Source organism: Nylanderia fulva, unplaced genomic scaffold, assembly GCF_048542155.1.
Source record: "Nylanderia fulva isolate GAGA-0341 unplaced genomic scaffold, ASM4854215v1 Scaffold15, whole genome shotgun sequence".
Classification (NCBI taxonomy): domain Eukaryota; kingdom Metazoa; phylum Arthropoda; class Insecta; order Hymenoptera; family Formicidae; genus Nylanderia; species Nylanderia fulva.
This window is the reverse complement of record NW_028189730.1, coordinates 195,309-222,531: the sequence shown is the minus strand read 5'-3', so window position 1 is coordinate 222,531 and position 27,223 is coordinate 195,309. Positions and strand designations below refer to the sequence as shown.

At 35.3% G+C, this 27,223-nt stretch overlaps 4 protein-coding genes and 1 long non-coding RNA gene across 6 annotated transcripts in view; 2 read left to right on the top strand and 3 right to left on the bottom strand.

Annotated features, from left to right (window-relative positions):
* The window catches only part of LOC114935855 (uncharacterized), a 73,179-nt gene extending 61,125 nt beyond the window's left edge, over positions 1 to 12,054 (top strand). Inside the window, exon 5 of the mRNA XM_029308765.2 lies at positions 4,744 to 12,054. Within this exon, the coding sequence (XP_029164598.2) occupies positions 4,744 to 4,953 (210 nt within the window). The 3' untranslated portion in view covers positions 4,954 to 12,054. The remainder of the gene's footprint in view (positions 1 to 4,743) is intronic.
* LOC114935864 (uncharacterized) overlaps positions 1 to 27,223 on the bottom strand; it is a 237,976-nt gene that overhangs the window by 121,206 nt on the left and 89,547 nt on the right. The window lies entirely within an intron of this gene.
* On the bottom strand, positions 13,989 to 17,256 carry LOC114935856 (glutaryl-CoA dehydrogenase, mitochondrial). The gene is made up of 8 exons (XM_029308767.2): positions 16,893 to 17,256; positions 16,753 to 16,785; positions 16,038 to 16,406; positions 15,724 to 15,853; positions 15,416 to 15,635; positions 14,750 to 14,979; positions 14,338 to 14,498; positions 13,989 to 14,240 (listed from the first exon to the last, which is right to left on the bottom strand). Exons 1-8 carry the CDS (start codon positions 16,957 to 16,959, stop codon positions 14,179 to 14,181), a joined length of 1,272 nt encoding a protein of 423 aa, XP_029164600.1. The 5' UTR covers positions 16,960 to 17,256; the 3' UTR covers positions 13,989 to 14,178.
* Positions 17,746 to 21,482, bottom strand: LOC114935860 (caveolin-3). Of its 2 annotated transcripts, XM_029308773.2 has the most exons (4): positions 21,317 to 21,482; positions 20,004 to 20,092; positions 19,241 to 19,420; positions 17,746 to 18,746 (listed from the first exon to the last, which is right to left on the bottom strand). In XM_029308773.2, the coding sequence occupies exons 2-4, from the start codon at positions 20,088 to 20,090 to the stop codon at positions 18,549 to 18,551; spliced, it is 465 nt and encodes a 154-aa protein (XP_029164606.1). In that variant the 5' UTR covers positions 20,091 to 20,092; positions 21,317 to 21,482; the 3' UTR covers positions 17,746 to 18,548. The 2 variants fall into 2 exon arrangements, with proteins under 2 accessions (XP_029164606.1, XP_029164605.1); XM_029308772.2 differs by lacking the exon at positions 21,317 to 21,482 and having other exon boundaries at positions 20,004 to 21,306.
* LOC114935863 (uncharacterized) lies at positions 24,306 to 26,146 on the top strand. The gene is made up of 4 exons (XM_085480568.1): positions 24,306 to 24,448; positions 24,834 to 25,105; positions 25,250 to 25,408; positions 25,659 to 26,146. Exons 2-4 carry the CDS (start codon positions 24,838 to 24,840, stop codon positions 25,754 to 25,756), a joined length of 525 nt encoding a protein of 174 aa, XP_085336694.1. The 5' UTR covers positions 24,306 to 24,448; positions 24,834 to 24,837; the 3' UTR covers positions 25,757 to 26,146.

Sequence of the window (27,223 nt, the reverse complement as noted above, 5' to 3'; positions counted from 1 at the left end):
TTCAAGAATGGCCATTGATATCATCCGTTTCCTCATTAACGTCCGTGAAAAAATTACCGCTGCCGAGAGTGCGTTTTTTTTTTTTTTAGCACATCATGGTAATTACGTCTCGATAACGAGAGACGTCGTCATGAATAAAGTAATGTATGGATACGCGGAAAACTTTGACATTTTTATAATTTGATGACACCGCAAAAGCAGGAATGTTTATTGAAACACATACAATTAGATGCAATGTTAAAAGTGCCATATATATATATATTTATTCATATTATAATATTTCAATTTCTTTCCAGTTCCATATTAAAAAAAAAAAATAATAATAAATTATTTCAGCATTACATAAAAAGGCAAAATTTGTCCCATGTTCCGAGAGCGATTTATTTTCTCACGACAGTTACGAAATGTCCTTAAATGACCTTACTTGGAGGGAACGCAAATTGCGGTTTAATGGACGCATCGTTTGGTATCGAAGAATTGCAAGATAACGTGATATTTTCAATCCGCCAAATGCGGGAATCGATCGAATTCGATATGTAATCGGCTACATCGGTTACATTCGCGGCTATTACAACTATGATTACAATCAGCGCGGACGCATCGCGAAACAATGAAACGTGATAACTCGTTTCCGATGGCGATAAATTATCGTATAAATAGCGCGGCACGCGCGCGCGTTTTGCGAAATTGCCTTTTCTGCGAAATCAACTTTTCTGCTTTGTCGCAAAACCGATTGCCTTTAGATCGAATAGAAATTTTTTGCGCGCGATTGGAGGGGGAGATGCACGTTGAGTATTACTCTTAATGATCCATTTTTTCGGCACGCGCCTGCGTTTGTCGTCCGTATCAAATGCGATAAATCCCGACGAGTCGTTCGATCGCTCCGGATTATTGACGCGATATTTCATCGGACTCGGTAATTCGGGATACGATTTGCGGAATCGCACGAGAAGCCGACGTTCTATTTCGTGTACATTTCGGTTAATGTCACTTAAGCCCGAGCGAAAGAATGGCTTGATCGGATTAATTGAATCAGAAACAGCGATCGATCTCATTAAGAAGTCGCGGATAAATGGCACACTAAAAATGCGCTCGACTGAAATAAGCGAGTAAATTCACTAAATCAAATATACGATAATTATTCTTGTAAATTAAATTTAAATCAAAATTAGTCGGATCCATTATCTCGCTCGCACGTATATGTGTTTGGAAGTTTAAGAAATATATTTCTCTCGAATACAAATCGAATGACAATAATGGCGTCAAATTGCGGATCTCGAGTGATTGAAAAACTATGCCGAGCAGCACAATCTCGTCCAAGAATCTGCGCGAGAACGATAAGTTTAAACGATTAATTTATTGTAGCCGCGGCGGAAATTTCGAGTTTAGAATCGAGCGAATGGTCGGCGCATTTTAATCCTCGAAATCGAGCCCACTTTAACGAGATTTCAACGTTTTACTCGCGTTTTATCGCGATCGTGCTTCGCGTGTGATCGCGGCGCAGAAATAAAAACAAAGTCTCTCTCTCTCTCTCTTCGAGTTCCTGGACAGACGCCAAATAGTTTGCGAATTGACCTTAGCCTACTTTGTACTCGTACATTCCAAATCGCGCGCAATCTTTTCCGCGCGATTATCGAATCATTCCTCGATTGCGTGCTCGGATTTCGTACAAATTAATCCTCGCGAGTATCTTTAACATAAAGATTTAGAGGAAAGATGTTTGGAAAAAAAAAAAACAGCACGCTAGGGTGATTTAAGGATACATCTCAACGAGTATGCTAATATAAAAATAATAATTCTAAATCAACCGATTACTATCTAATATTTCGCAGACTGAAACATAAAGATATTTTAATCATTACTTTATATATATATATAGAAAAGACTTATAAATCAACCTAAACGTTCGCATAAAACTCGTGCAAAATAAATTATTCTCCTCTAGTTACATTTAAGAGAGATGTGGACATGTTCCAAATTTGGATCTTTTATATAACGCTAAAATAAAATAATTCCGTATATATTAAAATAATATTAATTCTCAGAGATATCGAATAATTAAAAATTGAATATAGAAGAATGGAAAAATCGATAATCCTTCGTTAAATAAATTGCATTTCGAAATGGAGTGCGGTACGAACTATACTCACGAAGGCAATTTCCTTTAATAGGCAAAGAAGACGCGTTTAACGCATAACACATTCGAGAAGAATAAAATTTCTCTCCTCGAAAAAAGGGACAAGTCCCTTTTTAAACGCGTATAGGCGCGTGCTTCTCCTGCGAGCGATTGCTATTAATTGCTTTAATTGTAGAGATAATTAATACGCGAGCTTGATATAATAAAAAAAAAAAAAAAAAAAAAAAACATTTGAAGGGCGATTTGAGTATAATGGGCTGCGCGGAGATTCCGGAGAGATGAGACTTTTATTTGCGTCCCCGGACGCAATAATATAAAGCTCGCAACCTCGATTATATTCTCAAAGCGACTATCGCGCCGCCTTTACGGCGAGCGGCCTTCCGGCCTCCATCGGAATGAGTATTAATTGCTGTAATTGCAAAGATATAATTGATATTCCGTTTCATTACGGAAACGGCACTCTGCAGGAGTGTCCCGGAACGCGGCCTTTTGCATTGAAATTTTAACCCGGTTTAAAAAAAAAAAAAAAAAAAAAACCCCCGAAGCTCTTTCCATCACGCACGCTCTCCAAGACGCGACAACGATTCTTATACGAGCGAATAATTTTTCCTGCACTCGCCGCAAAGACACAAATGACCTTCGATAACAAATAGATAAAAATTGCAATACGAAATCTGTGTGCACGGAGAAATCCAAATTTATTTAATCCCATTTTAGATGACGAGAAATTGAACAGTGGTTTTTGTTAGATTTTTTTAATGGATCGTGCACTTATAGAGATAGAAAAAGCAGTTTTATCGAAATTTAATAATAAAATTTCCACACGTGTATCAGCTAACCGGCACGAATTCTCCGGTTAGATAGCCGCGGGGGGATTAAATAATTCCGAATTCAAGGGCCGTGCGCGCTCGAGCCGTTAAATATCCCCGAAATTAATTAATAATTTAATTCGCGGTGACGCGTGGAATCGACGGGGTTTCGATTTTCCGAGGAAAAGGCAACGGTTAGCAGCGTCAGTGGCATAGCGGCGCAGCGGAGGCGGCGGCCGAGAGAGAGGCGTACTTTAATTAACTCGTGGACGTTAATTTCGCTTAACTTGCGCCGGACACGCGCCGGGACTTCGTTTAAGGCTCGCAGAGAGAGAGAGAGAGCCGCGTGTTGTCGCTGCCGGCTATTGATACGCGTGTATCCGCGCGGACTTCGCTGCAGCTGCAGTTGCAAAACACGAAGGCGGTGCCCGCTCCGTATAGAACGGCGCATCAATTGTTGGAAATGCGGGACACTATCGCGACGAGGCATCGTGATTATTCCTTGACAGCCACTGTGTGCGCTATGCACACCGACGATGTGTGTTTCAGCTTCGCGCGCGAACGTACGCGTGTACACACGTCACGTCATACATCGCGCCTAACTACCTGCCAAAGAAAGAGAGAGAGAGAGAGAGAGAGCCCTTCGAAAGTGACGGCAAGAAAATCGCATCTCTTTCACTGTATGAGAGCGCACGAGGAAAACGCCGCTACGCAATTTCGCAAATATCGAGATTTCGTCGAATTTAAATCGCTCTGACTTTATTTCACTAATTTAACTCGATGTATTTTTTCTTTTGGTTCAATTTACCCAATTTTTTCCGCAGAGTGCAAATCTATATTTTATATGTTTGTGGATTAAAAATCGAGAAGATGCGAATGAATGATTTGAAGATACTTGAAACACAAAACTGACACTTGTAACAATAATCCATCGTTCGTTCGGTGGACGATAAACATTTCTTTATATGTGGTAAATGGACTGGTACGTTTTCTTCCCACGCGACGTTTCTTACCCAACGTAGCCCGATCAATAACGCGACTCGAGGTAGGGTATACATATCGATTGCCGGAGTAACAATTATTACTAACCAATACTTTCCCATGGCATAGTCGAAATTGGCACACACAGCCCTTTGTAGAGTACATTGTACTCCGAATCTACATCTGAATGTGCGTCTAAATCTCTCTTGATAGGACGAAAATAGAGATTAATTCAATAGAATATTTTATTATACTACTCTTTTACTACACAGAGAGAGAGAGAGAGAGACGCGTCCCTTGACAACTCGTCAAGAAAACATTCAATTAATTCTATACCTTTTATACATATTTGTTTTTTCAAATGCTCGATTTCCCTCTTGCAAGTAAACTGGTAAAATGTCCAAATTAAAAATGCAAAAGGAAAATATATATATCTAATGGTAATTAAATGAAATAATAGAATATGAAACTAAAATATACGTAATAAATGCACTGGCCGACAAACAAGATTTATCAATCAACGATATATGTACATACATATATATATATATATTACATACATATTCTTCGACACAAAAAATATGAAAATGCAAAAATAAATTGCTATCGACACTAATCAACACAACCCAATAATTAAATCTTGCGAAATGTGCGTAATTAAAGTGACATTTGCAAATAAATTAAATTAGAGAAAAATAGAATAATGGAGTGGACTATACATGTGTGGACATTTATATAATATGTATAATGAAGCGAATCACCGAACAAATGAATAACGATATAAAATAATATCTAAAAAGCGTAAATTTTCCGCAGGAGACCAAGAGGCCGTCGAAGGAGATGCAGGTGACAATCGCGAGGCAGTTGGGCCTGGAACCGACGACGGTCGGCAATTTCTTCATGAACGCTCGACGCCGCTCCATGGACAAATGGAAGGACGAGGATCCGAAGACGGTGGCGGTCGAGGAGGAACAATTGTCGCCCACGATAGGCATCGGACAGCGCCAACCGAGCGACGTTTTGTGACACACATCCGACCACGAGGAGTACCACGACGAGTCGCCAGACGAGGATCTGCCCTTCTCGTAAGGGCTTACCTCGTAGACGTGTCCTTGTCGACACATTCGATCGAAACCAAAGTATTATTTTACGTTAGGGAGATCGACTCGAAACATATATATTTTATTTATTTCAACTACTACTTCTTTCTTCTTATCATCCACTTTGTTCTCTTTTTCGAGAATCGATTCATTCAAGCAAAATCGAAAAATTCAGGATTCAATATTATATATATATATTAAAATACCGTTTATTTACGTCGAGAAATTTTATCCAACATAAAGCTTGTGTTGATTCTCATTTATATATTGATCCATGATCGAAATGTGTCGGACAAGAACGTCCTAGCCGCTGAATGCGATCGATCATTGCAGTTCCCGCGAATGTGATCGCGATCCAAATCAGTTTAGCGTTTGTTTTTTTTTTACTGATGCGTTTCCAAGTATTTGCGATCAGTAGATTGTATCATAAGGTTTTTAGTCAACGTTCAAAGTCGAAAACGGACGAGTCTATTCTATAAGAGCTGAGAATGACGATTACATAAAAAAAAAAAAAAAGATTGAATTCCTTTATTTCATTTTTAACCAGAGCTATAGGTATTTATTTCAACGTCACGTCGCAGTATAAGTTAGCTGTCTCTCGTGAATATAGTTTTGTATTTTCAAGATGAGAATATACGATAAAACGATTCATTCGTATCTCGACTTTGAATACCTCGCAAACTCTGTGCCATAGTTTGCCATATTAGCATAAGTTGATCTGGACTTTTTGTGCCCGATTCTTAAACGTTCTAGTCTATCGTAATATGTTTTAGGAAGGACCATTCGCCGTTTTAATTCGCAAAACGGTTTCTCACTTCTAGTCAAAACTCTGAAACTTGAATTCTAAATCCGCTTTCGGTGCTAATAACGCCGAGTCAAAATCGTTTCGAGAATGCTCACGTTTATTTCTTTTCGTGCGATTAAAGTCGCGCGGTTAAAGTTGAGTTTATTCGTTGCCCCGAAATAAGTTTAGTTTAGTAAAGTTTGTCTCGGGATATCGATTGTTATCTTATTTCTTAAGGGTAGAATAGTCGTTGCTTTAAGCGGATCGAGATCGCGAAGGCAAACATTTAATATTTGCGCTTGTCGCGCGGAATTCAAAGCGCTCTGACAATCGAGTGAACATTTAGATAACGCTCGTTTTCTACTTTTTCTTAATCCACGAGAATAGTCGAGAGACTGTCAAGTTTGTAGAAGCTCCGACATTCAACAACGATACTAATTAAAGCAGCGACTTTAAGAAGCTTCATGCTAATTTCAAAAAGAGCCTACCGCGTGTGTGTTGACTCTTACAATATATTCACATTCGAGGCCATATATATATATATATATTTATAGTTTATTTCGTTTATTTTTTTTAAATAAAATCTATTATCTATCGCGTGCGCGTGTTTTTTCATATAGTTAGACTTTAGTATATGACGCATTTGAGAATTAATCTCTCCAAATTAAATTTCTATGAAAAGTTTATTGCGAATGAAGCAATCTTAGCAATTAGAACGAAGAGCAGTTATTTATTTATTTTTTTTTTAATATTTAGCATCGAGAGGTTAATCGGCGCTTTTCCCCAAACACGAGTAGCGGTGAGGTTTGATGATGATCGCGCAATCAGCGGCGCCGAATGCGCGACCGATTCGTCCGTGTCCTCGTTGGTCAGACGAAATGTGAACCAATTTTCAAAGTGGCTTCGTGTGAGGGTGCACGTGCCAAGTGATGTGTATGTATACATATATATGTATATACATGTATGTATATATACATGTGCACACACAATATGTATGTATAAACATGTACATCTCGGAAGAATGGACGCTCTTTTGTGCGAACCGATGGCGGGAGAGAAATAGAGAGAGACGTGTGGAATAGGGAAAGAAGAGAGCGATTTTTAAAACGGATGGCCGCGCTATACCGCGCGGTCTCCCACAAGAGACAGAGACCGCGAGAATAAGTGAGAGCCTGTGAGAAAGAAAGCGCGAGAGAGTGAGAGAGAGAGAGAGAGAGAGAGACTCTGCGAGCCGCACTCGATATCGTACTGCAATTGTGCTGTGCTATTGTACATATTTTAAAAAAAAGAAAAAAAGGAAAGAGAACATACATATGTATACAGATAGATTTACACAGTCATACACACACACACACACACACATTTTTATTACGTAAGCGACGGCGTTCGCCAAGCTGGGCGAAAACGAATCGGTGTGACGTTTGATTGCAGAAAAGCGCAATTCTAGCCGACTTGCACTCTGCGTCTGTGGCTCTTGCGTAGCGAGAATTCTTTTGTGCTTCGACACACACACATACACACACACATACATACACACTGAAACACATATACACACACACACACACGTCGCGATGTGGCGAGCGATCAGTTCTGCGAGATTTCGTTCGAGCGACACTTCTACGTCACTCCTTCTTTTTTGCGTGATTGTAAAAGGATCGTTTATGCTAGTCCGAGTAATCATACAGGGTGAATCGCCGAGATTTAATTCACAGAATGATTCAAAAGTATCGAGGGTATCGACGAACGAATTAAATTCGACTATGCAGGAATAAAAATTAGTCGAAATATCGTATATATATATATATCTAATAATTTGTTTTTCTGCATAAAATAGTTTATATAAATTCCATTCTCTTAATTTCTATTAAATTGACAAAAAAATTTTAAATATGGAAAATTTAAGAAAATATTTCAACTATTATTGAATCGCGCAAAAATTGCGCTTGTCTAGAATATAATATTGTGTATTTAAATGCATCTGACCTTATTCGTATAATTAATCGAATTAATCGAATTAATCGATTATTTTGAGGACGAAAGAGTAAATTCTCGATACAAATATTTAGGATTGTTTCTTTTGAAGAAAAAAAAAAAAAACTCGAAAATCGCTCGATCACACACCGCTATTTTAGAATCGTTCGTCTCGCGAGTGAAATGACGCGTCGTTTCTTCGCACTCGAATGCTCGTTGAATGTTGAAATTCGGCGATATTATCTACGGCATATGTTACTTAATTTATTATATTTTAGGATATAGGAAAGAGAAAAATGCGAGCGCGGCATCGCGTTCGCAACTTTCTCGAAGCTACAGCAGTTCGTCATCGAACATGTAATTGTGTAACATTTTGTAAAGTTATATCGACCCCCTCCCCTCCCTCCCCTCCCCTCAATTAGAAAGAGCGTGCATGACGACTCGAGGTATGTTACCGCTTTTTGTGCAACAACAACAACCACCAACAATCGCCTCTCTAAAATAATTCAAATACACCGACCCACGATTTCTTCTTAACATTGCACGTTGGTTGATTAGCATTCTTCTCTTGACGCTATTCTCATTATTTATTATTAATTTATCACAAACGACGTCTCAAATAAACGATTATTCAAAGCGAGCATCAGTTCTGAGTGTTTGAAGATTAGATTACCCGAATCAGCTCGGCTCAACGCGAGAAGGACGTTTGCATTACTTCCCGTTGAAAAAAAAAAAAAAAAAGAAAGAAAAAACCTATATAATTCTCCATCTTGCTTCAAGTGGGGAAAATAATGCAAAATCTTTTTCGACGCAAGAATGAATCCATGGAGAGACGCGAGCGGCCTCCTCGGTCGTCGGTTAAGATCGTATACAGTACAAAATAAACATATATATATATATATTATAATAATAATTTAATTATATATATATATATATATTAAATATATATATATAATTACACGTGTAAGGAGGAACTGTTTTTCGGATGAGAGTGTTCAAAGTTGATAGGACTCACGTTGGCGCGCGAAATCTCATGCAAATTCCCTCGTTCGAGACAATTGTGTGTCTTATTATCGGACACGTTATAAGATGCTCGATCGAATGTAAAAATTTCGCGGTCGAGAGAAGGAAAATAATACACGTCTTTCACGCTCCTTCGATTTGACGATTTGTATGATCACGATAATTAATTGGGAAAAATAACGACAAATTCTTTTGTTTGTAATTGAATTTCGTAATTTAAAATTATTATAAAGATTGTAGATGTATATTAATGTGTCAAAGTGAATTCCTTTTGTTTTCTACTCTAAAAAAGAAATCCATACCATTAATTTTATTATAAATGATTATTCCTCTACGCGCGGGACACATATTTTAATTGTATCGGAAACGGAAAATTATTTTAATGAAGAAATTTGAAAAAACGATGGTGTAATGTTGAAAAGTCGAAATGTCATTTGATCGAGGCAATTTCGAGACACGTAGTAGTATGCATATTCGTGCACACATACACACATACACACGCGGATAGAATCAATATGTACGATAAAAATGTAAATATAATTTTAGTTGCGAGAGGAGAGAAGGTTCATTATTACTACAATTATACCATTACTGATGGCAATGATTATTAATTATTAAGCGACGACAGATGCGAGATGTTTCTGTTATATAAGAGAAAAAAATAAGACGAAAACGTAGTTGAAAAAGAGAGGTATATACACACACACCATAAAAGTTTAAACAGCAAGGGAAAGGCAAGAAAGAAAGAAAAGCAGAAAGAAAGACAGAAAACGTAAAATATATACATATATACGTATAGATATCTACATATATATGTATATATGTATGTATTATATAAATGCAAATATAGATATAAATATAATATAAATGCAAATATAAATATATAAATATGAACATAAGTATAAATAAAAATTATATATATATATTATATATATATAAAAAAATACGGATATTATTACCACTAATTGCGGTGAACAGTGTTGACCGTCGCGAGGACGATTATCGAGCGATCTTCAAGTCGATCGATCGACCGATAACGACTGTTACGCGTCTTAAATTTGAACATGAGAATCAGAGAAAGAGAGTGAGTGAGAGAAAGAGAGAGAATGTGTGTGTGTGTGAAAGAGAATAAAATTCGATGAATCTATTTATATATTGCGCCAAGAGAGAGGCTCGTCTCGATAGTTAGTTCGTTACGTGACACATATCCAGTGGATTAGAAACTATCGACGACGACCACGTACAATATTAGGTGTCTATATCGATCTAGTTTCCACCCCACTCGCAGAGAATTTTTACTTCGTTTTTCCACGGGCAGGGGTAGAAGAAAAGAATCGGCAGAATTTAACGACGGCAAGAAAAAAAAAAGAGAGAAAAAACAAGAAAAAAAATATAAAAGAGAGACTCATCGATAGAATCTTTCCCGGGCAAGAAAAGTCTCTCATTTTCATCCGTTCGAGGACTAAAGATGAGAGGGAGAAAGAGAGAGAGAGAGAGAGAGAAAGAGACGAGATGATTCTCTAATTTTTCATTCTCTCGAAAACTTCTCATCCCTCTTGCGATTTATATTGCGACTGCTACCTCGGCTCGTCCAATCTTTCATAAACAAATTACGATCGAAGCAAAAGAGTCAACAAAGAAAAGAGAGACAAGACAGAGGGCGGGATGAAGAAAAGTGGAACAAGTCGAGAAAAATTGTTCAAAAGATTCGAAATCATGTTTTCTCTCGAACGAGGCGAAAGGAATGGAAAAGAAAGGCAGAAGGGAACGGAAAGAAAGCGATAGAAAACCATGAAAACAGTTCGTACGACAATAAGGTATCGATTAGTTAATCAGAAATGAAATAATGTAAAATACAAGTGCAAAAGCAGAATATACATTATTATTATTATTATTATTATTATATATTATTATATATTATTATTATATTGTGACGCGCGCGCGAAAAACACTTCGTGTATAAGGGCGCGTAACGCGAAACTGCTGGTTTCCACCCTCTGGATGCAAAAAGGAGGAGAGTAAACGACAGTCGTAAACGCAGGATGATATGTCGAAGCTCCTGTCAAAAATTTGGAAAAATCGGCGTAGACAAAGAGACCGCGCTACTTAGACAGCGTTGTTTCGATTTCTTCTACTTTTTCCATTCGTTGTGAAAGAAAGGAGAAAGAAGAAAAAGATCATTTTATTTATCCGGTTTATATATTTCCCAAAGTATCGCGATCAATACCTCGAGTCCGGTAATGCAACACTCGAAATTGCAACTAATATTCGCATCACAAAATTATATGCATATTCGGCAGAAAAAGGCACCCGAAGAATTCACCCGCGTGTTTCATATTTTTTCCTACAAAATTCATAATCTCCAAGTCGCGATATTGATGTAAAAAAAGAAAAAAAAAAGAGGATTCGAGGTATTGACGTTGACAGGAGGACAAAGGTCGAGATATCCATAATCGCGATGTATACCACAAGTCGAGCGAAACTGCAAGAAAGAGGAGGAAGATGAAAGCGAGAGAGAGAGAGAGAGAGAGAGAGAGAGAGAGAGAGAGAGAGAGAGAGAGACAGGGAGAGCGAGTCATTAATTTATTTACAATTACGTGTATCCGTTGGTAGGCAACAAAATGTGGTTATATGAACCCGAGCGACTCCGGTCGCGACGGTTTCCGGCGTGCCATTGAATTTTCTCGCGTGACGGACCCGATGATCGATACTTGTAAAGATGACGGGATCGAATTCGCGAATATCGCGAGGCGTTCCAAAATTTCTCTCAAGATCCGCAATTGAGAAATAAATTGTCCTATCTCGGACTTCGACAATCGTCGTCCACGTGGATTCAATTGAAAGAAAGACACAAAAATGAAGTATGAATTCGATCCCGACGTTATACCGTGATGTGCAACTATGTAATAGACACATCCGCGATCTCGAGAGCCGCGAGAGGAGAAAGAGGCGAATTGTAAACTAAACAATGTTACTACGTTTTATCAAGAGCTTATTGTAGTCGAGAATCATTAACACACATACAGACACAGACACACATGACATACATATGCAAACACATTACAACATTAAGTCGTAACAAGAAAAAAAAACAAGACAACAATGGTATTGAGTGTAGCACGATAAAAAAAAACAAACGTTCTTTACACTTTTGCACGAGACGTGTGTTGTAAACTTAAATTAATTATTATTGACATATGTAATTAACGTTTTATTACTTAGCAATTAAACTTAATTTATTTCTGATTACTCGAGTCGCTTGTGTTGAGCGCCCTTGTTGTCGTTACTATAAAGGTGCTGGATCGTGTGCAATTAATCACGAGGATCGATCGATCGATCGAAGGCAAACTGCAATGGAATCATTCCAACGTCTACTATTCCCTGCACTTTTTGAGGCCGATTTATACTATCATGACTTAAAAAAACAATAACATTTTCAATTTACGAAATTATTGATTCTTTTAATTTCTAATAAATTTTAATAAAAATGAGTTTAATTAAAATAAAGTTTTAGAAAAAAATAATCGACGATTTAAAATGATTTTAACGGTAAATTTGTATAAAATATTTACTATTAAACTGAAGATAGTTTTATTTATCGTTATCGGTTTTTTTTTTTTTTTTAATTTACAAAGTAAATTCTACATAATCTTTATTCAGACATCCTTCGAAAATGTTTGAGAAGCTTAAATAATTAAATTAATAAATAGCGTTAATTAATACTTATTTAAATTAAGATAAATGTAGAATATATGTGTTCGATTTGTAATTAAAAGTCGTTTAGTTTCATCATACTTTAAATTAAATAATTAACATTTTCAAAAAGATTTCGAAAAAAGGAACAAGAAAAAGATGGTAATAATGTAAAAAATGATCAACAAACAAATGAGAGAAAATACCTTGGAGAATGCAGAATGAGCCGTCATGTTATTTAACGCACTTTTTTTAACAAGACATTTTAGTTACCTTTGCTGACACATGTCGGTCATGCAGTGCTAATTTTTTATAGATATATGTATGTACACAACAATGAAATCATTGAGTGTGAATTACAATGCAGCAGCCGCGCTTTCTTAAATTACGTGACATCGTATAAATAAGCAACCGTAGTTGAGAAAGAAAAAGACACGTATAGATTTTTATATTTTTATTTAATATCAAATTAATCTCTAAAAGCACTGTATAAACATAAATATATATATATATATATATATATATACACATACACATGTATATTTGTACGGAGCTCTAATTGTTAGAGAAAGAAAAAGTGAATGAGAAAGTAAGCGTGAATGTCGAAGAAATAATAATTTATTCGGTTGATTAATTTAAGGAAATCAGAAGAAGAATCGCAAAGATCAATGTTTAGAAATTCATATATGGATTTTATCATTTTATAATATGGAATAGTTTCAGTTTTTCATAATTTCGAATTTCATTAAAAATTCTAGACGTTTTCAGAATATTAATTAATGACGTTTGCCTGCTTAACGATCCTAAATGTATTAATAAGTTAATTACTTCATCTCATGTTCTAAATGCGCAATTTTAAAACTTTAAAATTGAGAATCTGAATCAAATTCAAACTACTCGGGACGATCAAATCGAAATCGCTATGAAATTTATAATTTCGAAGAAAGGAAAAGGTTTTGATTTAAATTTTCATTACGTGATTATATTTTATAGAAAAAAGCCGTATATCTAGGCCTGAACGAATGAATAAATGGAATGAACGACGATTCGAAAGATGAAAGCAAGAACGAATGTGAAAGAACGCATTAGTGAAAAAACAATACCATAAAATTGTTAAAACATAAAGTAGAAAAAATAAAGGAGCAATAAATTGTACCAAGTAATGAAAGCCTTATTGCAACGTGTTTAGAGCAATCTTTTAGCATATTTCACATTCAAACTTGATAATCTACATAACTTTATTAAAATAAAATATCTTTTGGAAAATTGTATTTCTCGTAAAAAATGATACACATATATTAAAGTACATATATTATAGGAAATAATTATTTATTAAAATTATTATTTAAAATAATAAGCTTTTGAGTTTAATTCCATTATGTCAAACATTTTTTATCATATATTTGAAATATTATTTAAAATATTACACATTAACTCTCAATTAGTGTATAATTATTAAAATCTCATTTTCAACAAAAAGAGATAAAACGTTTTCAGCAATATTAATATGCATATATTAAAATGTGTACAAAATTGTATTATAAATTGGCAATTTTATTACATAGAAAATTTTTAGAAATTGCCGATACAATATCTCAACTCGCATTTATGAAAATATAAATGGCACATAATACATATATCGTAAAAAGATAGTCTTTGACATTTGATAAAAAGAATGATTTAGAATGCAGCAATGCCGGTAATTGCTCTCCCGAGGACTAACGCGTGAATATCGGTTGTGCCTGTGAAAAAAAAGAATAGATTCGAATAACACGCGTCACACCGTCATTACATTGATTGCGTTAAATATCCGTCATTTCGACATAATCTTGGCGTTACCTTCGTAGGTGTTTACGGTTTCCAGATTCATCACGTGTCTGATGACATGATACTCGTCCGAAATCCCATTTCCGCCTAACATATCTCTCGCGGTTCGCGCAATCTCCAACGCTTTGCCGGCCGAGTTTCTCTTTATGACAGAAATCATTTCCGGAGCGGCTCTACGGAACGCAGAATCATTTTTCGCATATTCGCGCGCAAAGATTATTATTACACATTTATACATCTTCTTCTCAATATAATCATTACAAAATAATAATTTCGCATTATAATATACATACATCATTTATATTATAAATATATTAAAACTCCCACTGCACATTGAATGTAGAATATTAATATTTTATCTAACAAAATATTATATTAATTTTGCCCCTTAAAATTCGTCTGCCCGATTTCAAGCAAGTTTTACCTGTTCTCATCCTTCAATCTACCGACTCGCAAACAAGCTTGAAGACCGATCGCGATGTCGCACATCATGTCAGCCAATTTCTTTTGCACAAGTTGGTTCGCTGCCAGTGGCTTGTTAAACTGTCGCCTCTCCAGAGTATAAGATCGGGCAATCTTGAAGCAAGTCTCCGCCGCACCCAACGCACCCCAAGCGATTCCGTAGCGAGCATTGTTTAAACAACTGAAAGGTCCCTTTGCCGAATCATTATTAAGAGTTTAATGCTACTAGATACTTATCTTTAAATAGTCGGGTTCGCAAGATTTCCAACTGATATACATTACCAGGATTATGGCTCTGAATAACTTTCAAAAGATTTTAACACCTATAGGTTTTTCAGTATTTTTTAATAAATAAAAATAAAATTACTCAAGCAGAGATTTTTATAACTATTCACACAAAGAGGTTTATGATCCCACATTACTCAGATTTTATAGTGCAAAACAATATTTATAATTATATGTGACGTACCATCTGATATATCCCAGTCCACATATATCAGTCAGAAATTTTTGGAATTGACATATTGTATAAAATTATTAATAAATAATTAATTAAAATAAATAATATATAAAAATATTAATATGCGAGATATAAATTCCTAATTTGCTAAAAAAATACTTGGCTTACTCTAAGTCCTTCAACGTTCAACACATTTTCCTCAGGTACAATTACGTTGTCCATCAAGATCATTCCAGTGATGGACGATCTTAAAGAAAATTTTCCTTCAATTTTCGGCGTAGATAATCCATCTCCCGCGGTCTCTCTCTCAACGATAAACCCACGAATCTTATTATCATCGCATTTCGCCCATACTATTAATACATCGGCAATGGGCGAGTTTGTAATCCTAAATGAGACGCAGTGAGATTTTTCCAATCGAGAGAGAATAGTTTTAGTAAAAGAATATAGATGAAAAGTATTTTTTTTAAACCAACCATGTTTTGTTGCCGTTTAGTTTGTAAATTTTTTTATCGGAATCGTAAGTCGCTCTGGTTTCCATGGATCCTGGATCACTACCATGATTAGGTTCCGTCAAACCGAAACAGCCAATTATTTCCCCGGAAACTAAAATACGCCTTATAAATCATCGTCTATAGCTCCGATATAAAAATTATTATATATTTAATTATTTTTTTTTTTTTTTTTTTAGAGAAATTGAATTTCATTGATCAATTATTAATTCAATTTCAATAAGATATAATGTCTTCTTTGACTTTTGCATCTTTTTCCACATATTCTATTATGTTACCTATTTTAGGCAAAAGTCGATCCTTCTGATAATCACTGCCGTACATATAAATCGCACCACCCGCGAGAGAAGATTGCACCGATAAAGCTGATCGATATCCGCTATCGACGCTCTCGATCTCCTTGGCAAGGAGCCCGTACGCTACCGAGGATGCCCCGGCAGCACCGTAACCCTTCATGGTGCAACCCAATATCCCTAGTTGGCCCAACTCCCTCATAATCTCCCGGTCAAAATGCTCCTTGCGATTTGCCTCGATCACGCGCGGCAATAATCGCTCCTGACAGTAAGAACGAAACTGATCCCTCATCAGAATCTCGTCCTGCGTTAATTGCGACCTAAGATCAAACGGATCCTCCCAATCGAACATGGCTGAGAGATGGATAAATTAATTAAAATAAAAATAACAATTTCAATTTGTAAAAATTTTAGTAAAAACATATCATGCAATCGTCTTAACAATATAATAACAGAATGTATGTGTGTTACAAGATGTTGAAATATATTATCAGTTATCAGTAAAGATGAGATAGCAAAATCGACCGAGCCAAACAAGCTACCGGCTGAGAAGAGCCTTTATTGTGCTGCTACCTATATTTCATCACTGTTGTAGACCATCAGTACAGATCATCTCACAATGAAGCTACTTGTGCATTTGTTTGTACCTACGTCTACTTAAAAAATGTAAAAATTGATTCAAAATAATTATATAACTTACCTTTTACTCGAAGTGACGTGGAGACGGAAATCTCTGATTCAGGATTTAAGGACAATGTAACGAGTAAATATTGGAACACATGTGATTTAATTAGCAAATCAATTTAATTAGCTAATCTTTGAAAAATTTCCAAAGGATACGCCTCGTGAAATTAACACGACACAAACGATCGGCTCTCAAAAATAATCTCTGCATATTACTCGCCATGTTGAGCAACGACTGATAAAACACTGACTTGTTGTTTTTAATAATCGCTTGAGCAGATGACTCTTAAGGCGTATTCGTAGTGAGCGATCGAAAACACTGATAAGTGTTTTATAAAATATTTCAGTATTGCAAACTGTACTAAATATATTTGTTGGACATTTTGGATGAATATCGTTTGAGCAGTTGACGACTCGTCAGCTGATAGCGTCATGACATTTTACTTTTACGTAATTGGTTGAATTTCTCATTGGCTTGCTAGAAATTTGGAGGCAAATTTGAATAACTGTTGATTCTTTAAAGCATGTATGTTTTATTGCGTATGATTTTTACAAAAAGTTTTTGCTAGAAAATCTTTGAATTTTAAGGACTTTTAAATTGAGGTTCAAACTTTAAATTAAAAATTTAAATATAAGCTACTTTTATGTAGATTCTATATTATATTCCCAAAAATTCTCTTGCAGAAAATTTATATTTATAATTCAATGTTGTAAAAATTTTTTTATACCAATATCTATAATTAAACGAAATTCATCAAAAATAATTAAAATAGACAAATTTAATGATAAAGATATTATAATGAAAATATACGAAATTATACAAAACTATACAATTATACGAAATTATATACGAAATATTAATAATAAATTGCACTAATATTAATTACATAATAATTAAGTGGACGGATTTTTGTTTCAGTCTAATTTTTTTCTGCTTTTAACGACATAATAACAATAATATACAATACATACATATTTTTTCAATTAATAATTTTAGTTTTATGTATTTAATTATATTTATTATGCTCTTTAATTGTATGTATCTTCTTATTAAAAAATAATTTATATTACATTAAGCTTTTGGATTAATTTTTCTGAACAATTTTATAATTCGCGTTTTAAATTATTTTTCACTTGAAAGAGAATCATTATTCTTATCCCCCCGATAATAAAATATACACAACAAAGCATTCTAAACTCGAGAAAACTCAAACAAAGACGAACAAGAGAAAGATTGTCTCACGTAAAATTGACCAATTTGCTTCGCAAGCTTCTTCAACTCGCGATCTGCAACTACCCCGCGAGACATGCGCCAGGGTTAAAATTATTATACTTTTACAAGGCCAAAGAGCACACAAGGGAGACCTTTACACACTTACTAATACAATACATACTTGACAGCAGAACTCTTGTCGCACATGTAATAGTATTGCGGATATAATTCAACAGAATCCTTGACGCTATTACTGCACAAGTAAAACTTAGTCTACAAAAATATATTTTCCCGATTATGTACGATATGCGCATTCAATGTTATTAATATTCACATGAAAATTTAATATATAAATTATTTTCTTTTTCATTTCGTGTAACAATTCTGCATTTGGGCGTATCGCAGGTAGATGTAAGAAAGTATCTTATATAGAATTAAATATCTCTTCTTTCTCTCTCGCAAGAGAAAGAGGATACGTAACTTTCTATCTCGATACTATATTTATCAATGCCTCGCATTCGCTGATGTTCGTATCACCTGTTTAAAAAGATGCGAAATACTTCTGATAATCATATACGAATTTAATTCGCCGAGATCGATTAAACGACCAACAGGTCTTCCTTGTGATAAGGACCGTCCGGCAGTCTTTGATTGAATATGCGGATATTGTGGCAGAGGTAACCCATCGCCTCCATGACCGGCCGGACGATCGCGTGCGTCACCGCCGCCAAGAAATTTCTCATCGCCGCGCATGTGATTTTCCACACGCGCAGACACGGCGCGACGCACCAAATATGCTGCAAGCAACAATCAAGGTGTAGAAGAAAGAATAGTGCAGAAATTACCCGATAATTCAGTGAGAAAAGAAAGCCAGTGTATGAGAACCTAAACGCGCGATTGTCGGTACGTATTTATAATAATTAAACAATTTTTCTATTCTGCTTTAGGATGATAAAAAATTAAACATTTATTTAAATAAAAAAACAAACAAAAATTGTTTTATTTAAAGCTAGTACTAAACAGATATTTAAAAATTTTTCTCCTATACGAATATATTCATATCAAATAGATATTTCAATGCAATATAGATGATATAAACATAAATATAAATATTGAATGTTGTAATCATCAATTTTGCAAACTCGATCCGGCTCTATCCCGGCAAGACTCATAATATATTCTATTCGGGATAATTAAAAAGCAAGTATATCGCGAACGGGATATCAGAAATCGATCGGTAGGACATAAAGAGACGGACGCACGCAACTCGGGGGAGGTTATCGACTCTCACCTGAAATGCGAGGCAGGCGAACGTGAAACCCAAACAGAGAGCGAGCAGAGGCGCCACGAGAACGGAGAGGAGCACGTAACAACATCCTCTGGAGAGACGGAAACAATGTCCACTCAGTCGCCAGGCGCATTCGGGACTACGAATCCCTTCCGGTTCCCCGATCACATCGTCCCACATCACCTGTGCGATTAATCCCGCATGCATACGAATTATATTGGGAACGAACAATCATCGCACAATGGTCGATGGAACAAACGTCAGAACTTTTTCGCAAACTAAAGCTACGAGTAAAATATGACTCAATCTAAGGCCCCATTAATCTACGTCGACGACCATCGATCTTCAATTTACTAGTTTTCGCGAAAATGTAGCTTGCGACTTTCAACAACTTTGCGTCATCAGCGCTAATGTATCTGATAATTTCAAAATCTACAGAAATTCAATTTATTTTGCATGAAATTTATAGTTGTGTCGTTAAACTTAAATTGCAATTACAGCGCATTTTTAATTCGCGATGCATAAATTATTTATATACACAGAAGAGAATTGAATTATCGTACTATACGATTGAAAAAAAAAAAAACCAATATCGAATTCGAGGTTCGCACTTTCGTGGATCGATCGAAGAAATATAAGCATATATAATTAGCACCTATGCCTTATACAAATCACCACCTATACCTCTGAACGATTAAATATTTTACGATAAGGACGCGAATATAACCACATACTTCGTTGAAAGCGAAGAATGCGACTTCTTTACCTGAAGATGTTGATTCAGGCTGTTAGGATCCCGGTCCTCGAGCTCGATGACGCTCTCGCCGCCCGCGGACGACTCCGGCTTCTCCATCCCTGGAATACGGATAGCCGGACATTTGGGCACTCTGCAGCGGAAGTTCCTCAATCTCGCCAGCATAGTTCCCGCGACTCTACTATTCGCGCCTTTTCACTCGCACCGAAAGAGAGAAGGACTCGAGGAGCCACGACGCGCGGCTTCTTTTCCTGTCTCGTGTCGCGGTACCATCGCGAAAATGACGATTGTCATGCGGAGGATGTACTATCGCGACACGGTACACGTATCCATAAGCCATCGATTATTCCCGTTAAATAATAAATTGCGCGTAATTGCGACTAACCGTTGGAATCGCCCTTGTCGGAAAAAAAGGGTGGAGAAGAAAAGTGCGGGCGATCAAGGATGCGCGACACGCCGATCAAATGCCAGGGAAAAACTTGAAGGGAGGTATATTTACGCGTAATAATCCTTTTCGTAATATCGATTCGAGGTACCAGACTACGCTTTACTCTTTGCCTTGACTTCAAACTGTTGCACCCGGATTCTATAGCGAAACTATGTTGCGAGGTCACGGTTTTCTTTTTCTATAAACCATCGACTCGTGGCGTCGCGACGTCGTCCTTTCCCGAGGATGACGCGGTGTGTCATATATTAGATATAATAAAACATCATCCGCAAGCGTGCCATACATTGCATTTTTTTTCGAGTAAAACTATCGAAGAAAGAGAAACGATCTAAGAAAAAATGACAGAAGGAGAGAGGTTCGAAGAGGTGTGTAGCAATTTTACCCTACTTTTTGTAAAAATAAAAATGCAGATCGTATCTACTCTCATAAAAGCTTTACGACGATTCGCGCGATTATCGACTCGAAAAAAGTTTCGTCCATCGAGTCCGATCATATACATACTTCTCTTTCTTCCTCGTCGCGCATTAGCTAACGCAAACTCCCCGCAATTTTTATCCGATTAATAATACATGCTCCATTATACGACGCATTGCTATGCGTCCAACAAAGACTCAAAGTAGAGCTCGGCCGATCGAATTAGCCTCTTCGCGTCATTAATTATTTCCGGCAATTCTATTCCTCGCCGCACGTTCTAATCACAGTCATCGCATTACAATAAAAAAAAAAAAACATTTCGAGCGTGTTCGGATCGGAAATTTATTAAGATGAATGAGAAGATGAAAAATGGAAAAAGTGAAAAGAAAATGAAGAAGCTCTCTTTCCTTGAAAGATTCCTCGAGATCGAAAAGGCACGCTCGCGATTGAAAATGCTACTCACTCGGCTCGCCGTTCGCCACCCTGGAGCCCCTTATTTTGCCGGTTGATCGCGAAATACTAGAAGCGAGTCTTATTTCCTGATTGTAGCACGCGCGTCGCCTCACTTCGCGAGAATAGTAGTTCGGACGCTATACTTGAACGCCTATAAGCAGGTGGGGAACAATTCGACTCTAAGAGAAGTGGACAGCGGTCAACGCGGCTGCGCATTCGAGGGGTTGCAACCCCTTGCGGTCTTTCGTAATCTCTCGATTCGAGCGGGGTACAACCACCCCGGAAAACGAAAGTGAACGGGGGCGACGTAATTCCGATGCGGAAGAGAAGAGTCTCATTAAGAATACAGCTCATTATAAATATCGAGGAAAAATTATTTCAAGAAAAATCCAAGTCAAATTTTCGGTTTGAAAGGAGAGCTTAAATTAGATCCTGTTTAAGATCTTTAGGTGAGAAATTTTATATTGAATCCAATTTCTTATATAACTATGTAACGAATAACAAATTTAATTAAAAGTAAATAAATAAAAAGTATAATTGAACTCTTTTCATTATATGTATATTAAAAATCTCTCGATTGTGCACATGTCTTTTTCAATTCAATATTATTCAATATTAATGGGTGCGATAATTAATTTGACAATACTAATTTGTTATTGTTTATAAATCTATATATAGGTACATATAACAAATATAATACTTCATTATCATACGTACGATATATATTATTTCCGCGTTTCATCAACAGATGGAGTCAAAAGTATATACATATATACTGTGATATCAAGTAACTTTATCAACGGATTGTGTAAGATAATCAATAAATAGATTTAAAAGAATTAATTTATAAAAATTTATAAAAATCTCTTATTTTTCTTCCAATTTGATAGGTTTTTTTCATAATTTATCAATTGCAATCTACTGTATGTTATCATCATCTTCATATCGCACTTTCTTCTTTTCATGTCATAATGTATACAATTTGTGTAATATTTTGTAAAAATTAACAGAGAGAGAAAGTTAAAAATAAAATCTGTAATCCGCAGTTTATATAAAAAATGTGTTCCTTCTTTTCTAATATATTAAATTATTAAATAATGACGTCATTACGATAAAAATGTCGAGAGGCGCGATTATTATGACGAAGACCTTTGACAAAAATGCGTCTCGCCGCTCTCGTCGATTCTGACAGGGACCATCGACGCGAACAAACGCGGGACCGCGAAAACAAAGCGGGATGGCGGTCCACCATGTGGATGATGGAACAAATCTGGGAGAAGGGAGACGCATGAATGGAAGCTGACGTGTAGAGTATTATAATGGACATTCTGGTACGCTCGCGATGGCTTAAATCAGAATCTACAAATCCGAGAGTTGCATAAGCACGACAGTCACGACAGACGTCCCGTCACGATCTATAACGGACCGTACTTTTACCGCTCGTAGGTGGAAAAACGCTGCACAATCACCTCGTCTTCGCGATTTCGTGTCGAGAATTGCGAGAGCGAATTCGTAACTCCTGCACATGCCTTCGCTTCCAATTTACAACTCGCGATGATCCAAACGCATGATTAGCATTGCCAATGAAATGTCACTTTATATCATTTTTTCCAAGTTTATTCAAACACCTTTTCACTTTTTCCGACACGTTATATACATTGAAATCTATGAGCAAATACCGGTTTTATTTAATTGCATTAATTCATTACAGAGATGGACAGGTTTTTATATTTATAAAAATAACGTATATCTCTCTGCTTTTCCAATTAAGAATAATTATACATGTCATTTCGTTGAGACATGGCGACGTTGCTTAATTTCGAGGGCGTATTTCCGGTCCCTAATGCTTATACATATATAAATAGAAATCTAGAAATAGAAAGATTAAAGATATCACGCTAATGCCTTTCTCTCGCTTCCTTTCCTGGGAAACCGTGAAAAATCCCCATTTTCTTACGTCATCCCCGTAACGACTGAGTCACGCTATTCTGACGCACCCTATGGAACACCGTAAACATTCATCACCCTTGCTCGCAGCTATCGAATCAAATTGTATTTTCCGAATGGTTTTCGAAATGTCTACAGAAATCTCGTCAAAAACATTACACAATCACAGTTAATTTTTAAGAGATAAGTACATCTAGATTTAATTTGTATGTAAGATATATTAAAATTATGTTAAAAAGAATCAAACCGATTAGATTCTTCGAAAAAGAAAATTAGCTTCGTTAAAAATGAGGACTATAAAATTTAGCTTCAAATAAATGTCAAAGAAATTCCGATAAACAATTTTTCGATACACAAAATTGACATTTAAAGATAAAAATTTCATTTGATCTTTAAAGGCTGTCAAATTTAGACTTTTTCGCGCACAATGTAGATCTAGCTAGATTCTCGGCACGGCCGGACTCGCCAAGCGTGTCAATATGTAATTCCTCCGGTTATGAAACGAAAATTTACGAGCACAAGGCCGCCCTGTGCCATTATCATAAGCGAAGAAATTAACGTAATCGCAGTCACGACGGCCCTTTCAATTCAACTACTCAATAGCAGCAGCGGCGGCGGCGACGGCGGCGCAAACGAGATATATAAAACGTGTAATTCAAGATTTCCCATGGATCGATTCTCGTGCCTGCGATCAGATCTGAATTGCGTCAATATACACGCGTTGCATAATGATCTGTGTAATATGGCATAACTTGGCGCAACACGCCCACACGTTGCACTCGCAATTTCGCAAACAATATTTCTATTTTACACAGAAATCAATACATCACGATATTATCGGTGCATTGTGCATTATTATATATCTTGATATAGAGCTCTTTTCGCTGATACTTTAGCCAAAAAAACTGATCAGAAATATGAATATGTAAAGACGACAATCATTTACGATCGCGCAATAGTTTAAATTGTTTTACTTCTCTTTATTACATATGTATATTTAAAATAATATAGTACATCTGTATATGTATTTATTTCATGTAAAAATATTTATACCGAAAGGTTACAACGGCAAATACTGTAAGAAAAAGAATTCAAAATATTGTGTAAAGTTATCATGTCAGTTGTCGTCCTCGCATATTCTCTGAAACGTTTCCTTTTGTGTTATAATTCGATTCAAGTGTGATAAAATTTAATAGTATGTGATAGATCTCTAATATTTATTGAACAAATGCAAAGTGCCTAATAGATTGCAGATAAATTGTGATACTTATGTTGGATTAAATCAGATTCCACTTTTTTTGCGAGATTTGACGAGATTTATTATATGTTGTACATATGTACAATCTTTATCTTTCTTCATTTATATTATAATTGTTCTTGCAATTACTTGTCCTCCGAGTTATAAAAAATATCTAGTAATACATGCGTTATTCGATCGAAAAAAAAAAATAATTAACGTTATTTTATTATTCGATAACTTATAAAGAAGTTGAAATCATTTGTAATATTTTATGCGCATAGCGTAGAAACTTCAACAAATTTATTCGATATTTAAATGCTATTGCAAATATTTTTTTCAGAAAAATGCCAGCGGAAGATGAAAATTGGAAAGTACCGAGTAACTTTTGTTGCTGTTTCGCAGAATCCGATTCTTTATCCTCATCGGATAGTAGCTCATTTACTTCGACTGTTACTACTCGTACTTGCAGCTGCGATAATGAAAGCTGCAGCTACGGCGATTATAAGCCAAAGACGATGCTAAAGAGTAAAGCAAGGAGAATGAGAGAAGAAATGTCCAAAATGTGTGCGAAAACATTTGAGAATGAAAATTCAAAGAAAGAAGAGCTGGAAGGTTCCGAAAATATGTTACAGAATTCTCACTACAAAGCTAAATATATTATAATCTAAATTTTAATTATAATAGTTATATCAACTTTAATTTGATACCCTGAGATTAATTCGTCTAATTATTAAATACATATTTCTTTCAATTTAGAAAACAAGAAGTTTTTGAAAAATAATTATTCATCTGATTCTTCCGATCATTGCGACAACAAACAATACAAGAGTAAAAATAAACGGAAAAAGTTGAGGAAAGCTAAATCGTTTAATAGTAAGAAAACTTCAACGAAGCGCACGAGAAAATCTTCTGAAAGTATGTGAGAAATATGTATAGACCTAAGTACCGCAATTAAAAAACTATATATATATGTATATAGTACTTGAACTATATTTCCATCTTATACATTTTTTATTTATTGTATTCTTGCTGCATAATAATTTACACTTTTATCATTGTGTTACTTTCATGTAAAATTTTACATTATTTCTTTCACTCTTTAAAACCTTAAGACTCGATTTCAAATTTTAACTATCTAAAACTAATTTGATTAATTGTTTTAAAGGTCATTCGTCATCGTCTTCATTCCTGAATAATTCTAGCAGTGATGAACATATCTGTGATTGCGACGAAAATATCCGTCAACATCACGTTGCAAAATAAAACCTCACAGTTACGAAAATAATCCCGATAAATTACTTACAATTATTCAAATATAATATAATTACTTATCGTATTATACGTTAAGAAAAATGTATTGTGCACATAGAAAAACAAATTGCGATAAAATATATTTATACTCGTATTGTAATATTAAGTCAAATTTGTTCCGCTTAAAAGAATTGCTATAAAATATATTGTAACAAAATATACATACATGTATACACATAATTGAATATTCAGTTATATGTATATTATTTACTTCAAAACTTGATCTTGATATTTTATCACAATTTGTTTTTGTACACACAATAAATAGTTATAATATAATATATAAGTAATTAATTAAAATTTAAAAAAGAGTATGCATTTTTCATGCAATTATTATTTTATGTAAGCGCGAATATCAAAATTTTTACGATAATTTTAATGATTTTTTTGAAAAAAATTTTAATAATATTTCCCATTTTATAAATTGTAAAATTCATTGGTCCTTCCCAGAAAAATATAAAATAAAACAATATATTAATTAATAAAGAAAATCTAATATGTACCAGAGATATGAAAACTTCTTATAATATTTAAATATAAACTACACACACACAGTTCAATTATTGTATATTATAATAATAGAATTTAATAAGTGTTAAATCAAAATCACGATAAACACATGATAAAAAATGAATGTACATATATTATAAATCAGCCCTTACTTATAAAGGTACATTTCATTAAAACGATGCGTAACTGGAATGCGATTACGTAACGCAGATAAAATCGAAATAAGAGATTACTTCACGCCTGGAACCTTGGAAGGGGAAAACAGGACTGAAATCCCGCGCAATGATATGTAAACATACATATATATTCAGATAAGATTGTCTACGTCGCCTGTAACGGTGTTCGCGAACACGCGCGTTCTACGTGTTCTATATATATATGTATGTATGTATAAAATGGAAACGTCATTATCGCGCGAATAATAAGATATAGGCGATACTTCACCCTCGCGCTGATCTATTTCAGCTTACGGAAATAATATCTTATCATTGCGAAAAAATTATATTATCTAAAACTATTAATAAAGAGAAAAAGGAATGAAAAGAATAAAAAGGAATGAAATAAGAAATAATTAATTGTTTCCCTTCTTTCTCCCTATAATAATTATATAATAATTAAATGTAAATTGTGACGAAATATATTTTTGTATTATTGAGAAAAATTGTGCTTATTCTTTCAAGAATGATCACGAGAAGGTTATTATATTTCGCTTGTAGCACTAAAAAGTTAGAGGAAAGGCGAGAATAATGCGCGGGAAAACCTCTGCGAAGAGAATCGGTCACGTGCGCCTGTGCAACGTGTTGTTATTGGGTTCATGGCTCGGCTCTACCTTGCCACTGCAACTACAAATTGTGACATAATAGGCTCTCGCCAATCACCTACACTGCATTTGCGCTAACTGCAAACTGC